At 45.0% G+C, this 23,594-nt stretch overlaps 1 protein-coding gene across 2 annotated transcripts in view; it reads left to right on the top strand.

Moving 5' to 3' along the window:
- NUP93 (nucleoporin 93) overlaps positions 1–23,594 on the top strand; it is a 104,831-nt gene that overhangs the window by 73,317 nt on the left and 7,920 nt on the right. For both annotated transcript variants that reach the window (XM_040498062.1, XM_040498063.1), the window contains 12 exons: positions 755–883; positions 9,414–9,488; positions 11,532–11,621; positions 13,353–13,492; positions 17,191–17,323; positions 19,010–19,167; positions 20,326–20,491; positions 20,761–20,854; positions 21,625–21,816; positions 22,412–22,538; positions 22,652–22,724; positions 23,034–23,078. In XM_040498062.1, the coding sequence (XP_040353996.1) occupies positions 755–883; positions 9,414–9,488; positions 11,532–11,621; positions 13,353–13,492; positions 17,191–17,323; positions 19,010–19,167; positions 20,326–20,491; positions 20,761–20,854; positions 21,625–21,816; positions 22,412–22,538; positions 22,652–22,724; positions 23,034–23,078 (1,422 nt within the window). The remainder of the gene's footprint in view (positions 1–754; positions 884–9,413; positions 9,489–11,531; positions 11,622–13,352; positions 13,493–17,190; positions 17,324–19,009; positions 19,168–20,325; positions 20,492–20,760; positions 20,855–21,624; positions 21,817–22,411; positions 22,539–22,651; positions 22,725–23,033; positions 23,079–23,594) is intronic.

Raw genomic sequence — 23,594 nt, forward strand, 5'->3', positions numbered from 1 at the left:
ATTCTGCATACGCTGTATAGCACGGATGACCCTCGAGGACATTATACTGAAGGGAATAAGCCAATCACAGCAAGGCAAACATTGTATGATTCCACTTATATGAGGTACCGAGAAGTAGTTGAAGTCCTAGAGATGGAAAGTGGTGGTTCCCAGGGGCTGGGGGAAAGAGAAAATGGAGCGTTAGTGTTGAATTGGGGACAGGAGGGGCGCCTGGGTGGCGCAGTCGGTTAAGCGTCCGACTTCAGCCAGGTCACGATCTCGCGGTCCGTGAGTTCGAGCCCCGCGTCGGGCTCTGGGCTGATGGCTCGGAGCCTGGAGCCTGTTTCCGATTCTGTGCCTCCCTCTCTCTCTCTGCCCCTCCCCCGTTCATGCTCTGTCTCTCTCTGTCCCAAAAATAAATAAAAAAATAAAAAAAAAAACGTTGAAAGAATTGGGGACAGGATTTCAGTTTTGCGAGATGAAAGGAGTTGTGGAGTTTTACGGTGGTAGTGACTACACGACAGTTTGAACGTACTAATATCCTGAACTGTACACTCAAAAATGGTTAAGAGGTAAATTTGTGCGTGTATTTTACCACGATTAAAACAATCTCTTTAACGTGTTAGACGCTAAGGATAATTTTTTTAAAGTAGATTGCTTTTGCTCTACCTATGGAAAGATGAGAATCTGAGGGACTTTTGAGTTTCTGTTAAACTTTAAAGGAAACGGTGTTGTTTTCCTGTTGGGGTCATCTCCCTCTGTTCCTCTCTGACAGACCTTTGGCATGGCCGAGGAGTACCGTCGAGAGTCCATGCTGGTTGAGTGGGAGCAAGTGAAACAGCGAATCCTCCACACACTGCTGGCATCAGGAGAAGATGCGCTGGACTTTACTCAAGAAAGCGAGGTAGGTTGAGTCCAAAGGATAAGCCACTGCCGGGGCGCCTGGGTGGCCCAGTCGGTTGAGCGTCCCACTTCGGCTCAGGTCATAATCTTGCAGTTCGTGTGTTCGAGCCGCACGTTGGGCTCTGTGCTGACAGCTCGGAGCCTGGAGCCTGCTTGGGATGCTGTGTCTCCCTTTCTCTCTGCCCCTTCCGTTCTCATTCTCTCTCTCTCTCTCTTTCTCTCTCCTCTCAAAACATGAATAAACGTTAAAAAAAATTAAAAAAAAAAAAAAAGATAAACCACCGCTAATAAAAATGTGACGTCAAGGAGTGCTTATCTGCTAGACTACTGGCAGTCTTGGCGCAGGTGATCACTATCTTCTCCCTAGAGACACTGTCTTCACTTGGCCTCCAGGATGCCCACATTTGCTGGTATTTCCTTCAGCATGTCTGGCTGTTTCTGCTCAGTGTCCTTTGCTGAATTTTTCTGACCCCTTGACCTGTAGATGTTTGGAGTGTCTGGGACTCAATCCCTGACCTGCTCTTTCTCCCTCAGTCACTGCCCTGTTGATCTCATCTGGGCATGTAGCTTTAAATACCATTTCTATGCCGAAGACTCAGATTTACCTTGCAGCCGCAAACCCCGGACTCATTTATCTGGTGGCCTCTTGGTTCTGCTAGCATGTTTCGTGGCCATCTCAAGCTAAACGCGTCCGTACCTGAGTCATGATAGCAACTGCCCGCCACCTCCCTTTCCATGCCAGCCTTCTCTCCCCACAGAGTTTATCCTCTCTACATAAATGGCAATTCCATTTTTTCACTTGCTCAGATCAAAAACTTCAGATTCAGTTGTGTAATAATGTGAGCAACTGACCCATAATGGCCATTCCTTACTATTGTTATAAAAAAAAGTAGTTTCAGATGACTTAGAGGTGCAGATTCAAAAGTATAATGTGAAAATTACCATGTAAGACATTTCAAGTAATATTACCAATGCTTCCTGGTAAATCTTTTTCCTACAATTTGTTTCATGGCTAGCTAGCATTCATTTCTCACAACAGATAGGACACCTGAGGGTCAGAGAGACATGTAATATACTGGTTAGACTCAGGAGTATTGGCTCTACACCATCATTCTGTTGAAGTCTGAGTTTGAGGTGAGTGGCTTGGCAGTTTATCATGCCTACGGGGTAATAACTGTATACATCCCATATCTACACATCTGTTCCTGACTTAAAAACCAGTTTTTTCCATTAAGTTAGCCCCCAAATAAATGCTAAAGACCTTTCTGTTAGGAAATTACTTATTAAGGATCCTGTTCCACATTTCTTCCACTCAAAGACTTCAAAGACTAAGATCAGAGTCTTCGGGAAAGAATTAATGTATAAAACCCTTGGTCAGCCTAATGTTTCATTCTCTATTTCTTGTGAGTCTGAATAGATAAGTAGAACAGCTCATGGTTTTATAAACTTCATTTTTTAAAATGGTGTTAATAGGTTGTGGTCTGTATTGGGATTTGGAAGTAATTATAAGCTGCTAATGAGATGTTCTTTTTTGATTGCTCTTTTCTTAAAAATAGGTTAGTCTATTTAGTAGAATTCTCTTCCTTGACCTCCAGTCCCCTTGGAAGAAAGTTATCGATAGTTTTGCTGTTCTCTATTGTGACACCTAGCAGAATGGATAGCTTTGCTGTAAAAGCCGGCAAGGGATGCGGATGGTTCTCTCTTCAGATTACCTAGGGAATTGCCATTTTCTGGAACCTTCTAGGTTTTATTTGTTGCTGTTCTTTTGAACTTCTTTCCTGAAGTATAATATATATACAGAAAAGTGTGCACATTGTAAGTATGCAGTTTGGTGAATTAACACAAATGGCACAGACCCAGATGAAGAAACAGATGACTACCAGCACCCCAACAACCCTCCTTGTGTGCCTTTCCAGTCACTGCCTCTCACCACCACCAATGGAACCACTGTCCTGACTTCTAACATCATAGTTTAATTTTGCTTGTTTTTTTGAACTTTATATAAATGAAGTCATACAGCATATGCTCTTGTTCCTGGCTTCTTTTGCTTGACATTCTATATATTGTTGCATGTAGTTGTGGGCCATTCATTCTCATGGCTGAGTAGTATAACTACAATCTATTTATCTGTTCTTGGGTTGATGGACATTTGGATAGTTTCTGGTTCTTTGCCTTTATGAATAGTGCTATTGTGAACAATCTTGTAGGTTTCTTTTGGTGAACGTATGTTTGCATCTCTGTTGGGTACAGCTAAGAGGGGAATTGCTGGGTCAGAGGATATTCAGCTTTGGTAGGTCCTGCCAGACGGTTTTCCATAATGGTTGTATTGATGTACCCTCCCACCAGCAGTATGTGAGAATTCCATTTGTTCCATACCCTTGCCACACTTTTTTTGGGGGGGGGGGTTGTTTTTAAAATTTAACCATTTCTACAGGCTTCTCCCTTGTAATTTTCTTCAAGATGATAGAAAGGTGATGCACGTCTCCATTTGGGCAGACATTTTCCTCTACCCTATTTGTAGAGTCTTCATGATATGAAGGCCAGAGATAGGCTTTGGAATTCCCGGGCCTGAGTGTCCTTATTATAAATGGCCTCTCAGGAAGAAGTGTCCTAAGGAATGTAGAGCATGTGCACAGTATAGTGCCTCGCCCGGAATGGCAGAGAATGTGCACGCAGCACATCCCAGCAGTCTTTATAGTGGGTGTTCGTGTTTGGTAAGCTACACATTAAGTTTATTTTAATCATTTCAATATGGATTTGTCCCTTTTTAGGGATTTCCCTTGGTTTAATAAAGTATCTCCAGGAATGTGGGGTGCCTGGGTGGCTCAGTTGGCTAAGCGTCTGACTCTTGATTTCAGCTCAGGTCGTGATCTCATGGTTTGTGAGATCGAGCCTGGCGTGGGGTTCTGTGCTGGCAGCACAGAGCCTGCTTGGGATTCTCTCTCTTCCTTTCTCTCTCTCTTGTCTCTCAAAATAAATAAACATTAAAAAAAAAAAAAAAGAGAACACATGTGCTTTGAAGCAAGGAAGAAGCTTTTGGAATCCCTGTGCTATACTTGCATGTGGTTAGTGGGAGGAAGAACACCCCCAGTGCTACACTGCTTGCATGACAGCACATGGGGTTTGAGCAGTGTTGGGAATCCTTGGTGTATCTTAGCCAACTTTTAAAACAGTATTTAAAAGTCAACTTTTATCTAACTTCTGTACAGTCTAGTGCCTGTGTTGGTTTTAGACTTAGTCAGTAGATGGGTCTGTAATGTATTGTCTGGGAAATGACTGAGCCTAGCAAGCAACAGGCTCCATTGAGAAGCTAAGTTGTAGCTTAACTGCAGAGAGCGAAGGTAACATTTCACACCGTGATGTGCGAACACTGTGTGTTGAATATAATGTCTCGTTTTGATAATGGACTTAATACCAAATTTGTTCAATTCCTAGTCACAGAACTCTTCTACATTTTAACATCTCTGAAATTAGGGTGTGTCTTAAATCCAGTGTCATAATTTAGTTGACAACATTTTTTCTTTCCTGGTGGTGCATAAATAACATGTCTTAATAGTAGATGATGTATTAAGATTCAATGCAGTACAGTAGAGACCAACAGAATTTAATTGGAAAACTCCAGACTGCATGATTTCAAACTGTGTTTTATGACTCCCTGGTAGTTTCCTGGGGCCGGGAGGTGGGGGAGGGATTTGTTTCACATATCAGAATTTGAATAGGATTTCAAGTATAGAAAGAGCTCTGCAGTTCTTTCAAAAAGAGGTTCAAAAAATCCAAACGGGCCCTGGGGCACCTGGGTGGTTCTGTTGGTTAAGTGTCTGACTTCAGCTCGGGTCATGATCTCGCAGTTCATGGGTTCCAGCCGTGTGTCAGGCTGTGCACTGACAGCTCAGAGCCTGGAGCCTTCTCTGGATTCTGTGTCTCCCTCTGTCTCTCTCTGCCCCTCCCCCACTTGTGCTTGCTCTCTCTCAAAAATAAATAAACATTAAAAAAATTCAAAGAGACCTTTCATTTTAACATCATGCTGTATCATACCTGAGCACCTCCTTGCACAGTATGCTAATGGTAGAGAGGTATGGATACACTTTTGAGGACTCTGCCACCCCCTCCCTCCTCCCTCACAAATGTAACCTCCGACAGCGGTGCATGTGCTGTCCCTGCCAGTTCCCTCTCACGTATCCATGTGCACATTGGTCCATGTACGTTCATCTGATCAGTATCAGTTTATTCCATAAATGACACCATTTTATGTATTAGAGTCTATAACTTATCATTATGTTTTGATTTTTTTGAACTTATTTTGGAGGCTTTTCTAGGTTAGTACATGTAGGTGTCTGCCATTTTTTAGTGGCTCTACAGGTTTCATTATTTAAATGGCCCAAGTATTCTTCCCACTTCGTCCGTGAAGAATGAGGCTCCAAAGAAGTTAGAGGTCATTACCAAAGGTCACGCAGTTAGATTGCATTTAGAACCTCGGTCCTCTGGTCCCCAGTTGGTATTTTTCTTCCTAGTAATACTAGGCTTCTGTGTACAGATTTTATAGCCAGCTATTGTGAATTAATCACTGTAGTTCCATTTTGCTTGTGTAAAACCAGACATTCCACTTGGCAATTTTGTGTGTGTGTGTGTGTGTGTGTATGTGTTTTAACTCCATACTTCTTTTGCTAGGAATGCTAGTTACATTCCTTCCTCCCTAACTAGAATGTGCCCTTCTTGGGAAAAGAGTTTATTTATATCTGGAGAGTCTTTGTACAAAAGTAGTTGCTTAATAAAAGCTTGTGATTCCCTCCTGCCACCCTCCAGCCACTTCCTACCTGATCTGGAATGCTCTCTTACTGTTTTGGGAATATCGTCTACTCTGAGAAGACTCTTCTCATGTCTGTGCTCCCAGAGGCTGCTGTTTCTTCACATATCGTATCTCTAGACTCCTGGATGAGTCCCTCTCTGGCCCTGCCCTCTCATCTTCTCTGCCTTTCTGGTCTCTGATTCCCTGCTCCTGTCGTCCTCACTTGGTGCCATCAGGCCCCAGTGCAGAGAAACCCAAATGTCCAAGGGGTTCAGAACATTACTCCCACACAGCATACTGGTGGCTGCTTGCCCAGCCCTCAAGCAGCTCCTGGGTTTGAAATTCCAGTGAATGTTTGCTGGTTCCTCAGTTCAGGAATGTGCGTGTACACATCCTGTTTCTGGGATAATTGACTTTATGTGCGGTGAGATGGAGACTTGGCCAAGGGCAAATGAAGGAAGGCTACCCTTGAAAACAAGAGCATTAGGCAAAATTAATTTAAATGGAAATTTGAAGGCTGAAAACCCAACTACTTTTTAAATGGATAATTTTAAAAATTAGGTTTTAGTACTGGAAAATATTTCTCAAGGCTGTTTATGTATATGTAGCTGAAACAACTATGTCCTTGCAGAAATGTTTTAGTGTTGTGTTCCCGTTTTTATCCTCTTAGTCATTCCCCTTGATTAGGCTACTGGAATTAACAAGTTTAGTGCCCTGTGTTTTTAAAAAGACTTTGGGATCATCAACATTCACGCGGTTAGTTCTGTTCTGGAAGGGTGGCTGGCTGTCGAATAGAACAGTCCTCAACTATGTGTTACTGGGAACCCTCAGAATTAGCAGAGAAAATGAGCTGCTGGGGGTTCTGTTCATGCAAGGATTGTGTTTATTTTAGAAAAATGACATGAGAATTTCCAACCAGCACAGACTGAAATATTTTAGGTTATGTTTCTGTAGTGTCCATATCTATCCATTGGTGTTCAGTATAGGATTTATTCCTGCGTTCATTATGGTTGTTTATTTTGTGTTTAAAAAGTGGTAATAGCTAGTGTTTATTGGCCAAGTATTTGGCCCTGTGCTGAGTTCTTTCTACTTATTTCTCACAACAATGCTGTGCGGTAAATACTATTTTTCTCCTTGTTTAATCTTTACCACAAACCCAAGGTGGATACCATGACCTCCCCCGTTTTATAGCTAAAGAAACCGAGACTCAAAAGAAACAGTATATGCAATCAAGATCACATGGCTAGTGAGTAGTGGAGCCAGGATTTCTAACCACTGCTCTCTGGTTCTTTGATGGCTGTCCTTGGAAAGTTGCCCTGGGCTGCCCTGGCAGACATTGCGGGGCCAGAATGTGCACTCAAACCATGGCTCCACTGCCTCCTATTGGAGTGACCTTGTACAGGCTGCTTTCTATGTGCTTTGGTGTCTTCATCTATAAAATTGATAGAATAACAGTATATCATCTTACAGGGTCGTGAGACTTAAGACAGTGCTTAGCATATAGTAGTGCTCGGTAAGTGTAGCTGTTATTATTATAACCTGGTGGTTTTCACCAGTTCTGTGTTTCAGATAGGAATGCTTTCAACTGTGAGTAACAGAAAATCCGTTTCGGCGGCTTGCCTAAGGATTTCTTTTTCTCACCTAACAAGAAGTCCGTGGGTGTGGAGAGTGTGGGCCTCCATTCAGTTGTTCTGCAGTGCCGTCAGACATGCAGCGCCTCTCTTTGTTCAGCACCATCCTCGGCACATCACTCCCTTGAGGCTCACAGGATGGTTGCTGCAGCTCTACATACCCCATTTACATTGGGAGAAGGTGGGGGCGTTGATCGGCCATGCGAGGCTCTTCGTGCTCCCTTTACCAGAAAGAGCAGAAGCTGTCCCCAAAATGTACTCCAGACTTGTGCTTCATCTCATGGACTGGAACTAGGGTTCTCGGCCACTCCTAGCTGCAGGGGAGGCTGGGGAAGGGCATATTCAGTAGCTTGTAGAGGTCAGCTCATGGGGCCTGTTGTTAAATTTTCAGAAATTTTGCTGTCTATCTGATACTCCTTGGGATAGCTTGAAATCGGTCATGGCGGGAGTACTTATATCATGGAAAGCAGCCAACGCTATAGATCAGGCCCCTTCCCCAAGCTGGTTGTTAAATATTTACCAGCACACTGTTAGGTATCTTTAACTCCATATGCCAGACAGGGAGTGGAGGTGAGAAGTAAGGATTTGAAATGGTCGTTGGGTCATCAAGCCAGCAGCATCTGCCAAAGTCAGTAGACTGTTTAGTGTTTTTAATAGCAGTGACTGCAGAAAATCAGAGCTGAGGAGGACCTTCCGAGGTTGTCTAGGGCATCGCCTTCATTCAACTGATGGGAACCTGAGGCTCTAAGAGAATGTGCCCTGCCCCAGACCCCAGAGCCAGGGAGTCAAATGGCCCTCCTGGAACCCAGGTGTCCCAGTTCATTCTTGAGAACTTGAGGGCTTACATCTCACCTTTCTGCCTCCTGCCCTCTCTCCTCTCTATGCTACTCCCAGTCCTTACTCACACAAATATTCCTTTTACCAGCTTTGGTAGTGCCAGGATGTTTTGCTGCTGTCTTGTCAGTTTTCCAGAAAACCTATTTTAAACTCTCCCACCTTTTTTTTTCTTTAAGATTTTAGAGAATACAGCATTGAATTTTTTTTAATGTTTATTTATTTATCGTGTGTGTGGGGGGGGGATGCTGAGAGAAGAAGAGAGAGAATCCCCCAAGCAGTCCCCACGCTGTCAGCACAGAGCCCAACATGGGGCTTTATCTTAGAATCATGAAATCATGACCTGAGCTGAAAGCAGGAGTCGGCTGCTTAACCGACTGGGCCACCCAAGCGCCCCAGCACTGAATTTTTTTTTTTAATGAGAGAAACTTAAAGAATTTGCTGTAGCACAGTATAAACTATAATGTAGTGGAAATTTCAGAATATACCTAATGGGAGATACCTGATTTTGACCCATGCTTGTTTACACTAGGGAATGGAGCTTAGCTGAAGATTGATTTTAGTCTTTCTTTAAAAAAAAAAAAAAAATGTAATCAACTTTTCCCTATGTTTGTGTCTAATTGTCCCCATAGATGGTAGACTCTCTGGGGACAGGCTCCATACCCATGGCCTGTTGTCATCCCTGTGGCCGTGGCACTTGCACTCAGCTATACGGGAGACAGACACTTCGCAAACATTTACTTGAAGCAATGAATGAATGAGTGCCCAATGTAGACTAGCTTCATATCTTCAGATGTAGAAAGTTAATCAGCAGCTGTTCTCTTAGTGTGGATTCTGGATTGGAAATGCCTGAATCTCCATATTGTAACCCTTTAAGCCCCAGCCCCTTAACTGATGTGACTGATGGAAGGAAACAGGAGGCCCGCAAATAACAACAGCTTCGCTGGTGTGAACACCTAGAGGGAGAGGATGGGGTGGAGATGGGGCTTGGGATTGAACCGATTGTTGGAAAGATATGCATTTCCAGGAACAGTCATTGATGTCTCCTTACAGTTTATTTAGCTTCCTGCTACTTTTGAGTTGGGTTTCATGCCTGCTCCTTTCTTGTGTATTCATAGGAAGGGAGTATTGTCTTATTGAAACCCCTAAAATCATCAGTTTGAGGAAGTCTGACTAGGCAAGAGACTTCTCACAGCTTAAAGATAAACGTATGTTTATAAGATTTTTTTCTTTACATGACTAAATGCTGTTCTTAACGCTGCCTGTGTATTTACCTACAGCCAAGTTACATCAGCGATGGGGGACCCCCTGGTCGAAGCTCTCTGGATAGCATTGAGATGGCCTATGCCCGGCAGGTGAGCATTCTCTTAGAGAAGATCAAAACCAGGAAAATTCTATGTGAGTGCTCAGGGGAGTAAAAGAGAACCAAGACTTCATGTGAAAGTCAGACCCTGAAAGCAAGTTGGGGTTTTGTTCAGAGGACTGGCTAATATTTTACCACCTCGGTCCCTGGAGAATTCCATCAAATTGGGTAATAGAATGACTCACATTTGACTTAGGGAAATGGAAGTCTGCCCTCTCCCCTGACCCAAGGCGTCTCATTTTGTATTTGGCAGTAGGCCATGTACAGTACAGCCTTGAGTAATTGCACTGCTTAGCAAATGGAATTCTCTATTAACCTGAATTACCTAGTAGGCTGATGGTATAATCAGAAATCTTTCTTCACCCCTTGTGGTTGATAGAAGTTTCCTAAATGTTTTTCTGCCTTGGTAGGCATAGTGTATTTACCACTCTCTAATATTGTCCTGGAGAAGCTCATGATATTTTAGGGGCTGTGGCTCTGGTTGTATGTGATGGTCACACAGTGGCGTGGGGGTGGATTGGGATGCTTTGTGGCGAGCACAGGGACTGTTGGACTGAAGCTGCCCTAAGGAGACAGTACAGACCTGGAATTGACTTTTTGAATAAAACAGCGCTGGCTGCCTGTGTGTTTTATTCTGATTTGCTGCTTTCCTACACAAAATAGTATCAAGAAGGAGAAACCATCTTGTTTCTTGAAGGGTGAGCTTCAAGAAACAATGAGGGTGGTGAGCTTGCACCCCTTTGTTACGAACAGTTTTCTAAGTCTCTCTCCTTGGGCGTACCATTGCCAGTCCCTCTCCTTCCAACTCCCTTGTGTTTTATTAGTAGGCCTTCATTTATTTTCTGCTCCATGTTTTAGATTGCTCTTTCTCCCTGCCACACCTCCATCCTTTAAATTTCACCTCCCTCTGTGGCTGACTCCTCCCACTACCGCGGCCACCACCAGAGTTCAGGCCTCATGAAGTTATAAGCTTGTGAGCAGGGAAGCTGTGCCTCTTCTCTGTGAAAGTAAGACTCCATGAAACTAACATTTTCCAGACTCGGAGCACCATGTCCTGTTTATGTGGCTATCCCACCAGAGGAGAGAGTGAATCTTTATATCCTATGTTGAACAAAAAACCTTGCAGAGGGGAGGCCCTTAATAAATGCACAGTGAGTGAATAAACTCCACCTTACTGTGTAAAAACCATTTTATTTCATCCTTATAATGCCCCTGGAAGCTACACGATACTGTCCCTCATACAGAGTAGGGGGCAGTGAGGTTCAGTGGAGTTCTGATCTGTCGTCTGACCTCACTACTGTGTTTAGTCCTTGGTAGGGCAAGGACTTCACAGGCAAAGAGGAGAACCTACGAGTTCTTAATGTCATTATTTTAGTTCTTTTAAAATAAAATTCTAAGTAATAGTGGTTTTCCCATACCTTAAACACCACATAGTTCCCTTTTCTTGAGAAAATTTTCCTAAGGAGCAAGGATTCTTTCCTGGAGAAGTGGGTACTCCAGACACACGGCGACTGCTGTTCTAACCCATGTGGAGGATTGCAGCCTGACACTCTTTACTCAGTCTACTAGCCTTGGCCTAGAGCCATTCAGTCCTTTTGCCAGCAAAGATAACCAAACTTTGCCTCAGGTTCTTAGGAAAGCAGCAGCCGAAGTCTTCCCATCGTCCTGTCTTCCCCTTTGGTCCTTGCTTGCTGGAACTGGGGATCTGCTGGGTGGAGAGGTGCAAAAGTGCCTGTGGTCTCCTCCACCAGGACCACCCTCCTTCCATTCTTCAGCTGTTAGGAAGGCTGGGGTAGCAGTTAGTTTGGGTGTGTTGATGCTGCCACCCAAAGTTAAAGGCACATCTGGGAAGCTGGCCAGAGGCCTTGACCTCCAGGCAGTATGGGTAGCTCAGCCACACTGAGGAAGGAAAGGTTGGCTGAAGCTTCTGGTGCTGACTGTTGGGCCGAAAGCTGGCTTCAGAAGTGCCTTAAGGGGTTTTAAAAAGAAGAAGAGAAAATAGAAATTGTGCCATTTCCTTTGCTTTTCATTTCAGATTTATATCTATAACGAGAAGATTGTAAATGGGCACCTGCAGCCTAACCTCGTGGACCTCTGTGCTTCCGTTGCAGAGCTGGATGATAAGGTAGCGCCCGGAGCTAACCCAAGGGGAGACGCGGTGTCCGGTGTTCAGATGGGATTAGCAGCTTGCTGACTGGGCAGAAACGTGCTCAAGAGACACCCTGCTCTGTGGAATAAAATGTTAACTGTCCTTCAGAGTTTCATTTTAAATAGCTTTGGGGTGGTTTTTTGATGATGATGCTATGTACGTGTATTTTTTTTTTTTTAAGGTTTATTTATTTTTGAGACAGGGAGAGACAGAGCATGAACAGGGGAGGGTCAGAGAGAGGGAGACACAGAATCTGAAGCAGGCTCCAGGCTTTGAGCCATCAGCCCAGAGCCCGACGCGGGGCTCGAACTCCTGGACCGCGAGATCGTGACCCGGGCTGAAGTCGGACGCTTAACCGACTGAGCCACCCAGGCGCCCCTGTACGTGTATTTTTAATGCATCTTCAGAAGACCCAGCCGCCGGGATCAGTTAATGGGCACAAGAGGTCTCCTTAAGATGTATTGCTTTGAAGTCCTGTCAGGCTTCAATTCTTCCCTCACCAGTTTCCTTCCTTAGACTAACGGACTCTTTTACAAGAGCTGAATTGTAAAGGTGATGTGGTTTTTACACCCGGGAGCCCATTAAACTTGACTCAGATGTGGTCTTTAGGTGCATTTTTGTATGCCGCTGGCTCCCACCCTCTCTGATTCCCCATCTTTATTCCTGTAGGTGGATTGTTAGGTGGCCAGGAGGAGTGGGAGAAGGAGAGAAGAATATAGTGAAAGCAAACACAATCTTACACAGATTATAAGTATTATTATTATTTTGGTCCTTAAAAATGCATCCAGCTTTTTTTTTTCCTTAATAATAAAATACAAGGCAACACAAGGAAATCTAAGGAAGAAAGTTAAGAATCCACCTACCATCTCACCACCAAGAGTCACGTTTGGGTGGATTTTCTACAGTTTTAGTTTCTGAGAACATGAAAACAGGATTTTGTCTCTTTTTGTGGGAGAAGTGTAAACCTGCTTTTCTCATCAGTGCTCTCTTCTAAGGATTCTTAACTTTAGAATATTGCAGAGCATTCAGGGAATCCATTTTTAAGGAGAGGTTTACAGACAGGAGGATTCTTGGGAGAGGGAGTCCCATATGTGTGGTGGTAACACAAAGGAGAGAATGCCCATTCCTTTCCTGGGAGGCTCTCATGGAGGCGTCTTTTGAAGGGAGTGAGTGGGAAGGAAAATGGGAGACTGTGACACTCACAAAATGGGGTAAGAGCAGCGGCCCCTGGAGAGTCTCTGGGAGGACAAAACCTATATATTATTTAGGTTAAACTCTTTATTTTAAGCCTTAAGAAACTCAAATGACCTTGTAAGGACTGAAATGCAGCTACTTGAGTTTAAACTCCTGGAGCTTTGGACAATTATAAATGTATTCACTCTCTTGTAAGGAATAACCCACTGAGATTCAGTGTTCCTTTTACTGTTGTGTGGTCTCAATTATGTGGGTGGTTATGTCAGACCTGGAATAGAAACTGATCTGAAAACCAGCTCGGGACAGGAAGGTGCTCCTTGGAAGATGGAGTCTAGCAGCTGGCAGGGCACAGGCGCATCTTCTGTACTGAGCTTAAAGCCTGAGGGCCTCAGACGGAGGACATTAACCTCTTCCCCCTCCTTACCTTCTCTGCCTTTGCGGTCAGAGCCTCGAAGAGCCAGACCGTTTCTCCAGCCCTGCAGCGTTGTCACGTGCAGTTTCATTTATGCGCAGAACATCTCTGACATGTGGAACATGGTGAAACAAATGACGGATGTGTTGTTGGTGCCGGCGACTGATGCTCTGAAGAGCCGCAACAGCGTGGAAGTGCGCATGGATTTTGTCCGGCAGGCCTTGGCTTACCTCGAGCAGAGGTAAGGCAGCCCTGGCCTAGCGGGGCTGGCTTCAGAAACCCCCAGAAGTCAGCCTTGTCTCGTGTCTAGTAGTCCTTGGGCTGAGTGCCCTCTCTCTGGTATAATTTAAACAAGGTTGAGCGAGGCTGAGGGATACAATCCTGCTTTCAGAAACACTTCTTTACCGGGCCTGTTTCTGCAGCAGTATAAAGTCATGGTGAATGGGAGTGCTGTTAGACTTTTCATTTTCTCTTTCTCCACTCTGTGTCCCTTGGTATGGAGACATCATGATTATTAGGCCATGATGCCTTAGGTCAGGATCCTGTTCCCTAATGTTGTTCAGCCGTTACTTCTTAGGCTCTTTTGTTCTCTGAGCATTTTAATTTTTACAGCTGGCAATATTATCACCTTCCAGCCTTAGGAAGAGTCCTTGAACCTTTATTTTCTTTCTGGCTCTATTCTGTTAATCCCTATGCATCTGGATCCTTCCCAGCTGCTAATGCCTGTGATTTGTGCCTGGCTTTCTTTGCCACCTCCTCACTAAGTGGAGTCGGTCACTGAGGGGGTTGTGGCTATGCCCTTGTGCCCTGTCGTCCCCTTCATTGGTGGGACCTATGCCATTCATCCCTCCTTGTGGACCCTCCTTCCAGCTCTGAATTTGCCAGCAGGGGTTGTCATGAGTGTGCAACGCACCCTCTTTATTTCAGAGACACGGTGCTGGGCCTCTGCTAGTTCGAGAAGAGAAAGCCAAGTTGAATACACTTGCTAAATTGCAGTTCTTTGCCAGTGAGCTGTGCAGCTGCCAGTCCCCTTATAGTGTGGTTGCCCTTTATCAACAAAATAATACTTCATTAGGAAGTCCTAAGATTTCCTTGTGCATTAACTGAGGTGATTCAGACTTGGTATAGCAGAGAATAGGTTTTTATCAAATACTTTAATAATTATATAATAGTCACATGAGATGAATGCCATCAGGCATAAACTTCCCTTATTAAGAAAAATTTGGAACTCCAAATGTTTTTTATTCTTTTTTACATAGGCACAAAAGAGCTTATAGAGTATTATAATAGGCTTTTGCTAAATTTTTTAATGTAAGTTTTGGGTATATTGATATGGAGCCATAAAGATCCTAATGTGTATGGTAATATTGCTACAAGCAGCAGAGTAAGAGTCAAAATTTCTGACAGTATATAAAAACCTTTAGGATTCAGTTTTTTATAATGTTTGATTTTGAGAGAGAGAAAGAGACCGAGTGCAAATGGGGGAGGGGCAGAGAGAGAGGGAGACACAGAATCTGAGAGAGAGAGAGAGAGAGAGAGAGAGGGAGGGAGGGAGGGAGACCGAGTGCAAACAGGGGAGGGGCAGAGAGAGAGGGAGACACAGAATCTGAAGCTGTCTCCAGACTCCAAGCTGTGAGCACAGAGCCTGACGTGGGTCTCAAACCCTCAAACCGTGAGATCATGACCTAAGCTGAAGTGGGACGCTTAACCGACCGAGCCACCCAGGCGCCCCTAGGATTTTGTTTTTTTAATGGGTATACGACTGCTCGTGACTGCTTTTTCTTTAGTAAACCCACTCTTCAACATTGGTGCTTGACTTCACCAATGGTACAAGGCTTTTCTTGATTTTATATCTGGTAAGCCATCCCATTTAATTTATTCTCTTCATTTTGCTTATTTAATTTTACATATTTATTTGTCTTAAAAATTCTTTTTTTTCCCCCCTTAATTCCTTTGGCAGCACTTGGGAGCTACTTGGAAAGTTTGCTGTCCACAATTACTGTCACCCTATTGCCCTTCTTTTCTAGGGGCGTCACTCCCCACCGGTATCCTTTTCAAGGATTTGTTGTCATTTCTTGATAAAGGGACTATTTCGTGATAATTATACTCACTTTTTAAAGTAGTTTTGCTGGTGCGAATCCTGATGGCGTGGTAAAGTAGACCCAGCCCCAAATGGTTTTTTGCAGATAAGGCTGAAAATGTTGAGAAGATGTAGGACTGGTACAGAAAAATGCCAGAGGCTCTTGTACCTTTTCACATTTCCTACCCCCCCCCCACCACCACTTTTTGATATGGGAATATTTTGTTTGATTTTGTTTTTTGTAGTTATGATCCAAATGTGTACAGTATGTGGTTTTATGTAGTTTGCTTTTTAAAATCTTTATCAGTATCATTTTGCATAACTGCATCGAATTCCATTGAGGTGTGTTTTTTTTTTTTTTTTTTGTAATTGACATTTAGATCTTTCTCTCTCTGTCTCTCTCACACTCTCATTCTGTTATTTTACTTAATCTGGTGTTGAATATCTGTGCATATGGAGCACCTGACTTTTTGAGTTAGTCTGTTTTGTTTTGGACAAGAAACATATTTAGAAAGTTCTTTATTCTGTTAACCCCATATCTGAATATCTGTAACTAGAACCAGTTAATCTTAGTATGGAAGCACCTTAAAAACACTACAGGTTTTAAGGAATTGCACGGTTTTAAGAATACTAGCAAATAAGTGAAAAAGAAATGATACAAAATTTTTTGCAACCATCGGTGTGGTAATTGGTTCAGCAAGGACATCAGTGGAAACTGAAACCATTCAGTAGAAAATTGTTGGTGAACAGAATATTCACATGGCTTCCAAGTATTACCCCACGGGGTACTTATCAATTTCAGAGGGAAAGGTACTTTTACAAAAGGTGTTGAAATCTGGTGAGTGACACTTTTAAGCAGGTGATCAAACCAAGTATTACCTGGGGCTCAGTGGGCAGTACCAGCATCAGCTGTGTGGGATTCTTGGCAACAAAGTTGAATCTTAATTAAATCATGAGGAAACGGTCTAGGCTGTGGGACATTCTACCCAACAGCTGGCCTGGATTCTTTTTAAAAGGTCAGTGTCATGGAAAATGATGGTAGAATTACCCTAGAGTACAGGAAATGGAAATGGCATGAGAACCAAGTGCCATGCATTCCCTTGACTGGATCCTAGACTTGGAGGGAGAAACACAAACCATAAAGGGTATTATTAGGAAATTTGAACGTGGCTTGTATTTTAGATAATAGCAGTGTGTCGATGTTCAGTTTCTTGCTGTCATAATGGTATTGAGGTTGGGTAGGAGAATGCCCTAGTTCTTCCAAGGTACATAGTGAAGTATTTACAGATGAAGTAGCCCCTGCTTTCTGTATTTGTATACATTTTCAAATGGTTCAAAAAACAAGTGGGTGTGTATATGTACACATGTGTGTGTACGTGTATATATGTATATATATATGTATGTATCTACATAGAGAGAAACATGTGCACAAAGGCTAATTAATAACAATTGATGAATCTCGGTAAAGGTTATATGAGTATTCATTGGGCTATTTTTTTTAATTTTTCATAGGTTTGAAATTTTCCAAAATAAAAAGTTTAAAAAGAATGCACCAAAGCATTCGGTTGTGAGCTGAAGCAACCTGTACATTAGGCCTTAATGCATTGGAAGTCTGCTGTTATGTTCCTCGAGGGGTGCTTTTGAGCATCCACAGTGATGAAAGATCTGTATGGTGGTCTACTCCTCACTGAATAAGTAACATAGTTTGCTTCATGAAGCATGCACTGTTTCCTCCTCTGCATTAGGTTTGAAGTCCAGGCCCTGTCCTGTAGAGTTCACAGTCTAATGTCAGGGATGTGGATACAGATACCTGTATGTGTTCTCAACCTTTTTTTTGTTTTCCTTTTCAATTTTTCCAGTTATAAGAATTACACCCTTGTGACTGTCTTTGGAAACTTGCATCAGGCCCAGCTAGGCGGGGTGCCTGGGACTTACCAGTTGGTTCGAAGTTTCTTGAACATTAAACTTCCAGCTCCCTTGCCTGGACTTCAGGTACTGGCATCTTTCTCTGTGTGATGAGTTACACGCCTGGAGTCGTCTCTCTGAGATAGGCATTGGCAGCGAAGATGAAGCTATGTGTGGAAACTGCTGTATGGAAAAGAGACCAGAGTGGGGCTAGGAGAAAGGCTGGGGGGACCTTGCAGGAATCCAGGTGATGAGCAGATGGTGGCTGCTCAGCTCAGTGGAGGAGGGCGCAGGGGGAGGATGTCATTGGATTCTTGACGTGTTCTGAAAGTAGGCCCAGTAGGACTTGTTGAAGACTTGGATGTGGGAGTGACAGGCAGAGTCAGGGATGACTCTTGGGATTGTTGGTTCAAACATCTGGAAGAATGGAGTTAGATACAGTTCCTAGAATGTGACACTTTTCAGCTCATACATAGTCCAGTTGGGGGAATTATTTTATAGATTTAATACCCTGTGCAAAGCAGCACTAAGCTGGAGCTTTGTGCCAAGGTGGTGGGATACAGAGGAAGCTGTCTTCATAAAGGAGGTGAGGTTCACACTGCGCTTGAAAAATAGGGGCTCACCTGCCACAGGTCTTAGAAAAGGGTGTTTAAGGTGGAGGGAACAACATGAACAGATGCGTGGAGGCAGGAAAGAGTATCTAGCATAGCATATCGGGTGTGAGGTAGGGCTTGGCAAACGTGGGACTGGTAGGTGAAAGCCTTGAGTGCCAGGCTAAGCACTTTGTTTTGTGGTTTTTTTTTTATTATTTTTTTTAACGTTTATTTATTTTTGAGACAGAGAGAGAGACAGAGCATGAACGGGGGAGGGTCAGAGAGAGAGGGAGACACAGAATCTGAAACAGGCTCCAGGCTCTGAGCCATCAGCACAGAGCCTGATGCGGGGCTTGAACTCACGAACCGCAAGATCATGACCTGAGCCGAAGTCGGACGCTGAACTGACTGAGCCACCCAGGCGCCCCAGGACTTTGGATGTAAATACCTCAAAGGGGTTCAAGTGGAGAAGTGATAATGATCAGATCTGGTTTTAGAAAGAGCCCTGTGGGGGGAAGGGTTGAGGGACCAAGAAAGGAAGTCTGAGGCCCACCCCTCTGGAGGAGCTGGAGAGAAGCGGAGAGAAAAGCAATCCCAGGCTTCCGTACAGATGATGACAGAAGCATTTGGAGGATAGACCAGCTCCGGTACTGGGACAGCGGGAGTGGAGCTGCCTTCTCAGATCCCCAGTGTCGAAACAAAGATAGTCAGTGAGTGAACAGCCAACAAATGAATGAAAGTGCCAGTGTCCATTTGACTAATCATTTGTAGTTAACACTTTATATAAACTCAAGTATAGTAATGGTAGTCTCTTACTGGTCGGTAAACTTCAGCCCTTGCTTTGCGGGGGTTGCAAGAGCGCACGTCTGTGAATTATCACAGAGCATGTTACCCAGTTACTGGCTACTGGGATTCCAAGGTGAATCCACAGGCTGGCTTTCAGTCAGGTGGAGCACATGGTGTTCTCAAGGAAAAGCTCTAGAGCCAGGCTGCATTCACCAGCTTGGACAAGGTACTTAATGTCCCTGTGCCTCAGTTTCCTTGTTTATAAAACAGGGAGGTCCCTACCTAACAGGTGGTTGTGAAGCGGAAGTGACTTAGTATGAGAAGAGGTGAGTGTATCAGAAAGCCATCAGTTAGCTTTGTTTGCCTGCTTATTTGAGCATCTTTCCTCTTTTAGGATGGAGAAGTGGAAGGCCATCCTGTGTGGGCATTAATTTATTACTGCATGCGCTGTGGGGACCTGCTTGCCGCTTCACAGGTGGTTAACCGAGCCCAGCACCAGCTGGGAGAATTTAAAACCTGGTTCCAGGAGTACATGAACAGCAAGGACAGAAGGTATGGCGAACGAGATGGTGCATCCAGAAGACGCCACGTGCAATCAACAGGGTGGCCTCCACCGGCATTTGCTCTTTTTGCCCCGTGCATGGCTCAGAATAAGTTTCTGCTTGGGAAAAAAATGAAGTCTAGAAAGCAAGTAGAACTTGCCTGAGAGTATAGGTTGAGAACATTAAAAGAGCCCCATTCTGATACTGAAGCGTTTGTGTTCGGGGATTTTTCTGTTCCTGTGTGGGAGGGAGGCACTGTGGTTAGGAGCACGATTTTACATATCCTGTAAATCCCGGGCATATCCAGGATGCTTTATTTAAAAACTCTGCTGCATTACACTTCATTTAACACTCAGTGCTTTTGTGGTTGGCCCAATATGAAAATGTGTTGTCACACACTTCGTAGCTCAAAGGCTACAACGAGAAGTTAGTCATTTTGAAATGCAATCATTGAAACTCGGTTTTTTGTTTGTTTTGTTTTCAGTTCTTTTCCATTAAGGAACTGCTAAGGATTAATTTTTCTCTGGGTTTTAATGTACTTGGGCTAAGTTCATATTCACTGAAACCCAGTTTAAATATATGTATTTGTATTTGAGACGAATAACGGTGGTTACCCTATTTTCTCCTGTGGAATACTAGCGATACTTTTCAAGGCAGGTTTTTAGACAGTGTTAATGATGCCATGTCCAGAGGTTGTCGTAAACCATAAGCCTCTCTCTTTGCTCGCATTAGTGAGTTCAAAGTAGGGTTAATGGTGTAGAGACCCCGAAGCAAGGATCTGAGTGCAAGTAGTTTATTTTGGAGGTAATCTTACATGTATAAGGGAGCAAGGAGGTCAGAGTGGGGGCCGAGACACTTAAGGGAAGGACTCACTTTTGTCCATCATGGCTTGAGGGTTGCTGGGGGAATGCGGTGGAGTATTAATTCCCCAGCATTTCTGACGTGCCCCTGAAGGCCTCTGCCAGAGGAAGCCGGCAGGCGGGGGAGACGAAGGTGTTGGGGGCCGCACGTTGGATGAAAATGGTGGTAGCGGGGGATGTGGCTGGGGTGGTGTCTGTGAAGGAAGGCTGCGCAACTCTGCTATGTGGTTGGGACCCGGGGTGCTTTCAGGTACCCCTGAGGGTCTTCAGCATGTGTATCTAAGCTGTCTGTTCCCTTGTGTCTTTAGGTTGTCACCAGCCACAGAGAACAAGCTCCGACTGCATTACCGCAGGGCCCTCAGGAACAACACGGACCCCTACAAGCGGGCCGTGTACTGTATCATTGGCAGATGCGACATCACCGACAACCAGAGCGAAGTAGCTGACAAAACCGAGGACTACCTGTGGCTGAAGGCAGGCACCGCTTCCCTTGCCTGAGCAGGGCGTTAGCCCCTTCCCTCTGCTTGTGTTCCGCACACACATTTTACCTGCTTAATGTGTGATGCCAGTAGGGTGATAGGGCTAGTGGATTTCCTGCCTCTTGACCCCGTTTTTTGTTGTATAGTTCTCAACCAGTAACCACAGCCATTAGCACAGCCTCGAGCTGCTGAGCAGCGACAGGTCTGCATGCCTGGCTCAGGAAGTAGTTTGTACCAATGCATGTGTTTCTCTTGGGGGTTTAGTTGAACCAAGTGTGTTTTGATGACGACGGCACCAGCTCCCCACAAGACAGGCTCACTCTTTCACAGTTCCAGAAACAGTTGTTGGAAGACTATGGTAAGATATCCTGAACAGAACTACTTTCTCTGTCTTGTCCACCTAAGGTCACAACTTAGCTTTCCTCTAGGAACGTCCTTCGTCTCTGAACTCCGGATCTTCAGAACACAACACAATACATCAATGATTTCAGATTCAAGTAGAGGCCATGTGAGCTCAAGCAGTGTGTGTGACTTATATGGTCATATACAGTAAGCTATTTTACTCCAGTTCTTTGAACTGCTCTGGTAGACGTTTGCTCAGGGAGAGACAGAGGCAGGACTTGGCTATTGCTTCCTTGTGGATCTCGCAATGACTGTATCTGAGCATAAATGAGGGGGACATAGCTCTCCCTCCTCACTGTTTCTGTTTAAGAATTCTGGGAGCAAAAGAAGGTCCCAACTAGTGGCCAGCATTTATTGAATTCACATACCTGTGAATCTGAGTGAACTGAAGTATCTTTGAAATCTTCATTCCTCTCCTTATCGAGTGACTCTTCGCAGGGCAAAGGAGATAAACAGCCTCTTTTATGTATTGTCCTAAGGTCCTGAACTCTGTTTCTCTCCCACTTACGCAAGCGGTTTGGGTTTTACAGCACGACCCCACTCGCCAGTTGTGTTGTGAGGTCTGGAGAAGGTTGTGGAACCAGGTCATGGTTCCTGTGGCAGTCCACCGTGCCCAGGGCCCCCTTCATCCCGTCAGCAGGTCCTCTGAGCACACGGGGCTTCTGCCTGGGGTCGGGGCTGCTGAGAGCCTGGCTCCTGAGTCAGCTTCGCCTCCTCCTCCCCCAGGCGAGTCCCACTTCACGGTGAACCAGCAGCCCTTCCTATACTTCCAAGTACTCTTCCTGACGGCACAGTTCGAGGCTGCCATCGCTTTTCTCTTCCGCATGGAGCGGCTGCGCTGCCATGCAGTCCACGTGGCGCTGGTCCTCTTTGAGCTGAAGCTGCTTTTAAAATCCTCGGGACAGAGTGCTCAGCTCCGTGAGTATTTGTTGGCACTGGTGTCCCCATCGCTCACCCCCTCCCCCATCGGGCGGCAGCACACACGCACCTGCCACCACCAAGGCTTTGGGCACACGGTACAAATCGTGTCAGGGCAGTGGAGGTAGCACTGTGTGGAGGGCTAGCTCTGTGGCCAGTCGGTCCGACCGCCCGGAGAATGGAGCGGGAAGCAGTCCCTGGAGTCCTGAGTCACATTCCGTCAGGGCCCTAACCGGAAACCCCAGCCGCCACTTTCTGTGCCCACCTGCCCGGGGCGGGAGAGTCTGAAGAGGGGCAGAAGACGAGTGTGGATGAATGCCTGCAGACTCCTTAGCAGTGCAGCCAGGTCTCCTCAGCGCGTGCCGTAACGGTCAGCTGTCTCCACCTTCCAGTGTGAGAGCAGCACGCTAGTGACGGACTCCAGAATGCCATTTCCCCCACTCTGCTTGGAAAGCAGCTGAGGACAGGGTGGTGCAGCTTACATTGGCAAACGTTGGCCAGGCTGCAGGGTCTTTGGATTCAGCTCCCATAATTCCTGGTTGCCTGGGTCAGAGGGGCAGGGTGGTCGTGACCGGTTCTGTCCCCCACGGTGCAGTCAGCCACGAGCCTGGCGACCCTCCCTGCATGCGGCGGCTGAACTTTGTGCGGCTACTCATGCTCTACACCCGCAAGTTTGAGTCCACAGACCCGAGGGAGGCACTCCAGTACTTCTACTTCCTCAGGTAACACCCACTTTTGACCGTTGTCTTCGGCTGGCTTTCATCTCTGTCATCCTGAGAACGATTAGAGACCTCAGCTCCACGCCAGAAACCGTGTTGCTTTTGTCCCCTTCCAGGGATGAGAAAGATAGTCAAGGAGAAAACATGTTTTTGCGCTGCGTGAGTGAGCTTGTGATAGAAAGTCGAGAGGTACGTCGGTCCCTCCTTTCTCCCACCCACGGTTTGCAGTGCACACACCCGTGCTGACGTGATGCTGTGTGGTCACGCTAGCATGGCTGTGGCGGATGAGGCCCGGGGCGGGGTTAGCGGGGGGTTCGGTTGTCTCTGCTTTCTTGGTTTCTGATCGCGAAAATACCGATTCAGTCTCACTGTTTTCTGATTCATGTAAAACTTCTCCTGCCTCCCCTGTTTTCTTCCTCTCTTTTGTGTCCAGAGAATTGTGGATTGTGTGTATATCGTTGTCCAGTAAATTGAGTACACTTTTTTTTGTCTCCACAGTTTGATATGATTCTTGGGAAACTAGAGAATGATGGAAGTAGAAAGGTGGGTTAAATGTGCCTCTAGAGATGTGTTAGTTTGCAGTTGGGGATGTACAATTGTCAAAAGAATGTAGTTAAATCTTAGGATTCAAAGTAATAAAGTTGCAGATCTTAATGAAATTGTAGTTTAAGCAACAAAGAATGGCCACAAATGATGCCCTTGATCTTAACACACATTTCTATTTCTCTAAACTATGTAAATGTATAGCGAGATAGCTTTTTTGTTCTTAGTAATCTCTACATCCAGTAGGGGGCTTAACCCACAACCCCGAGATCAAGAGTCAACAGGCTCTACTGACTGAGCCAGCCAGGCGCCCTGATCAGATAGCTTTTTTATTATGTGCAGAGGACTCATCTGTTCATGCCTGCTGATTTTTGAGCTAAGAAGGCTGCATTTCTGTCATTCTTGGCTCAGAAAATAGGCAAGAAAAGGAATTATTTACTGCACCTACTCTCCCCAGATAACAAAGTTAGAAATATGCTTGACCTCTCTCAGAAGGTAGTTTCTGGAGATACAGCT

Source organism: Herpailurus yagouaroundi, unplaced genomic scaffold (assembly GCF_014898765.1).
Source record: "Herpailurus yagouaroundi ecotype Mexico unplaced genomic scaffold, PumYag 190, whole genome shotgun sequence".
NCBI classification, from domain to species: domain Eukaryota; kingdom Metazoa; phylum Chordata; class Mammalia; order Carnivora; family Felidae; genus Herpailurus; species Herpailurus yagouaroundi.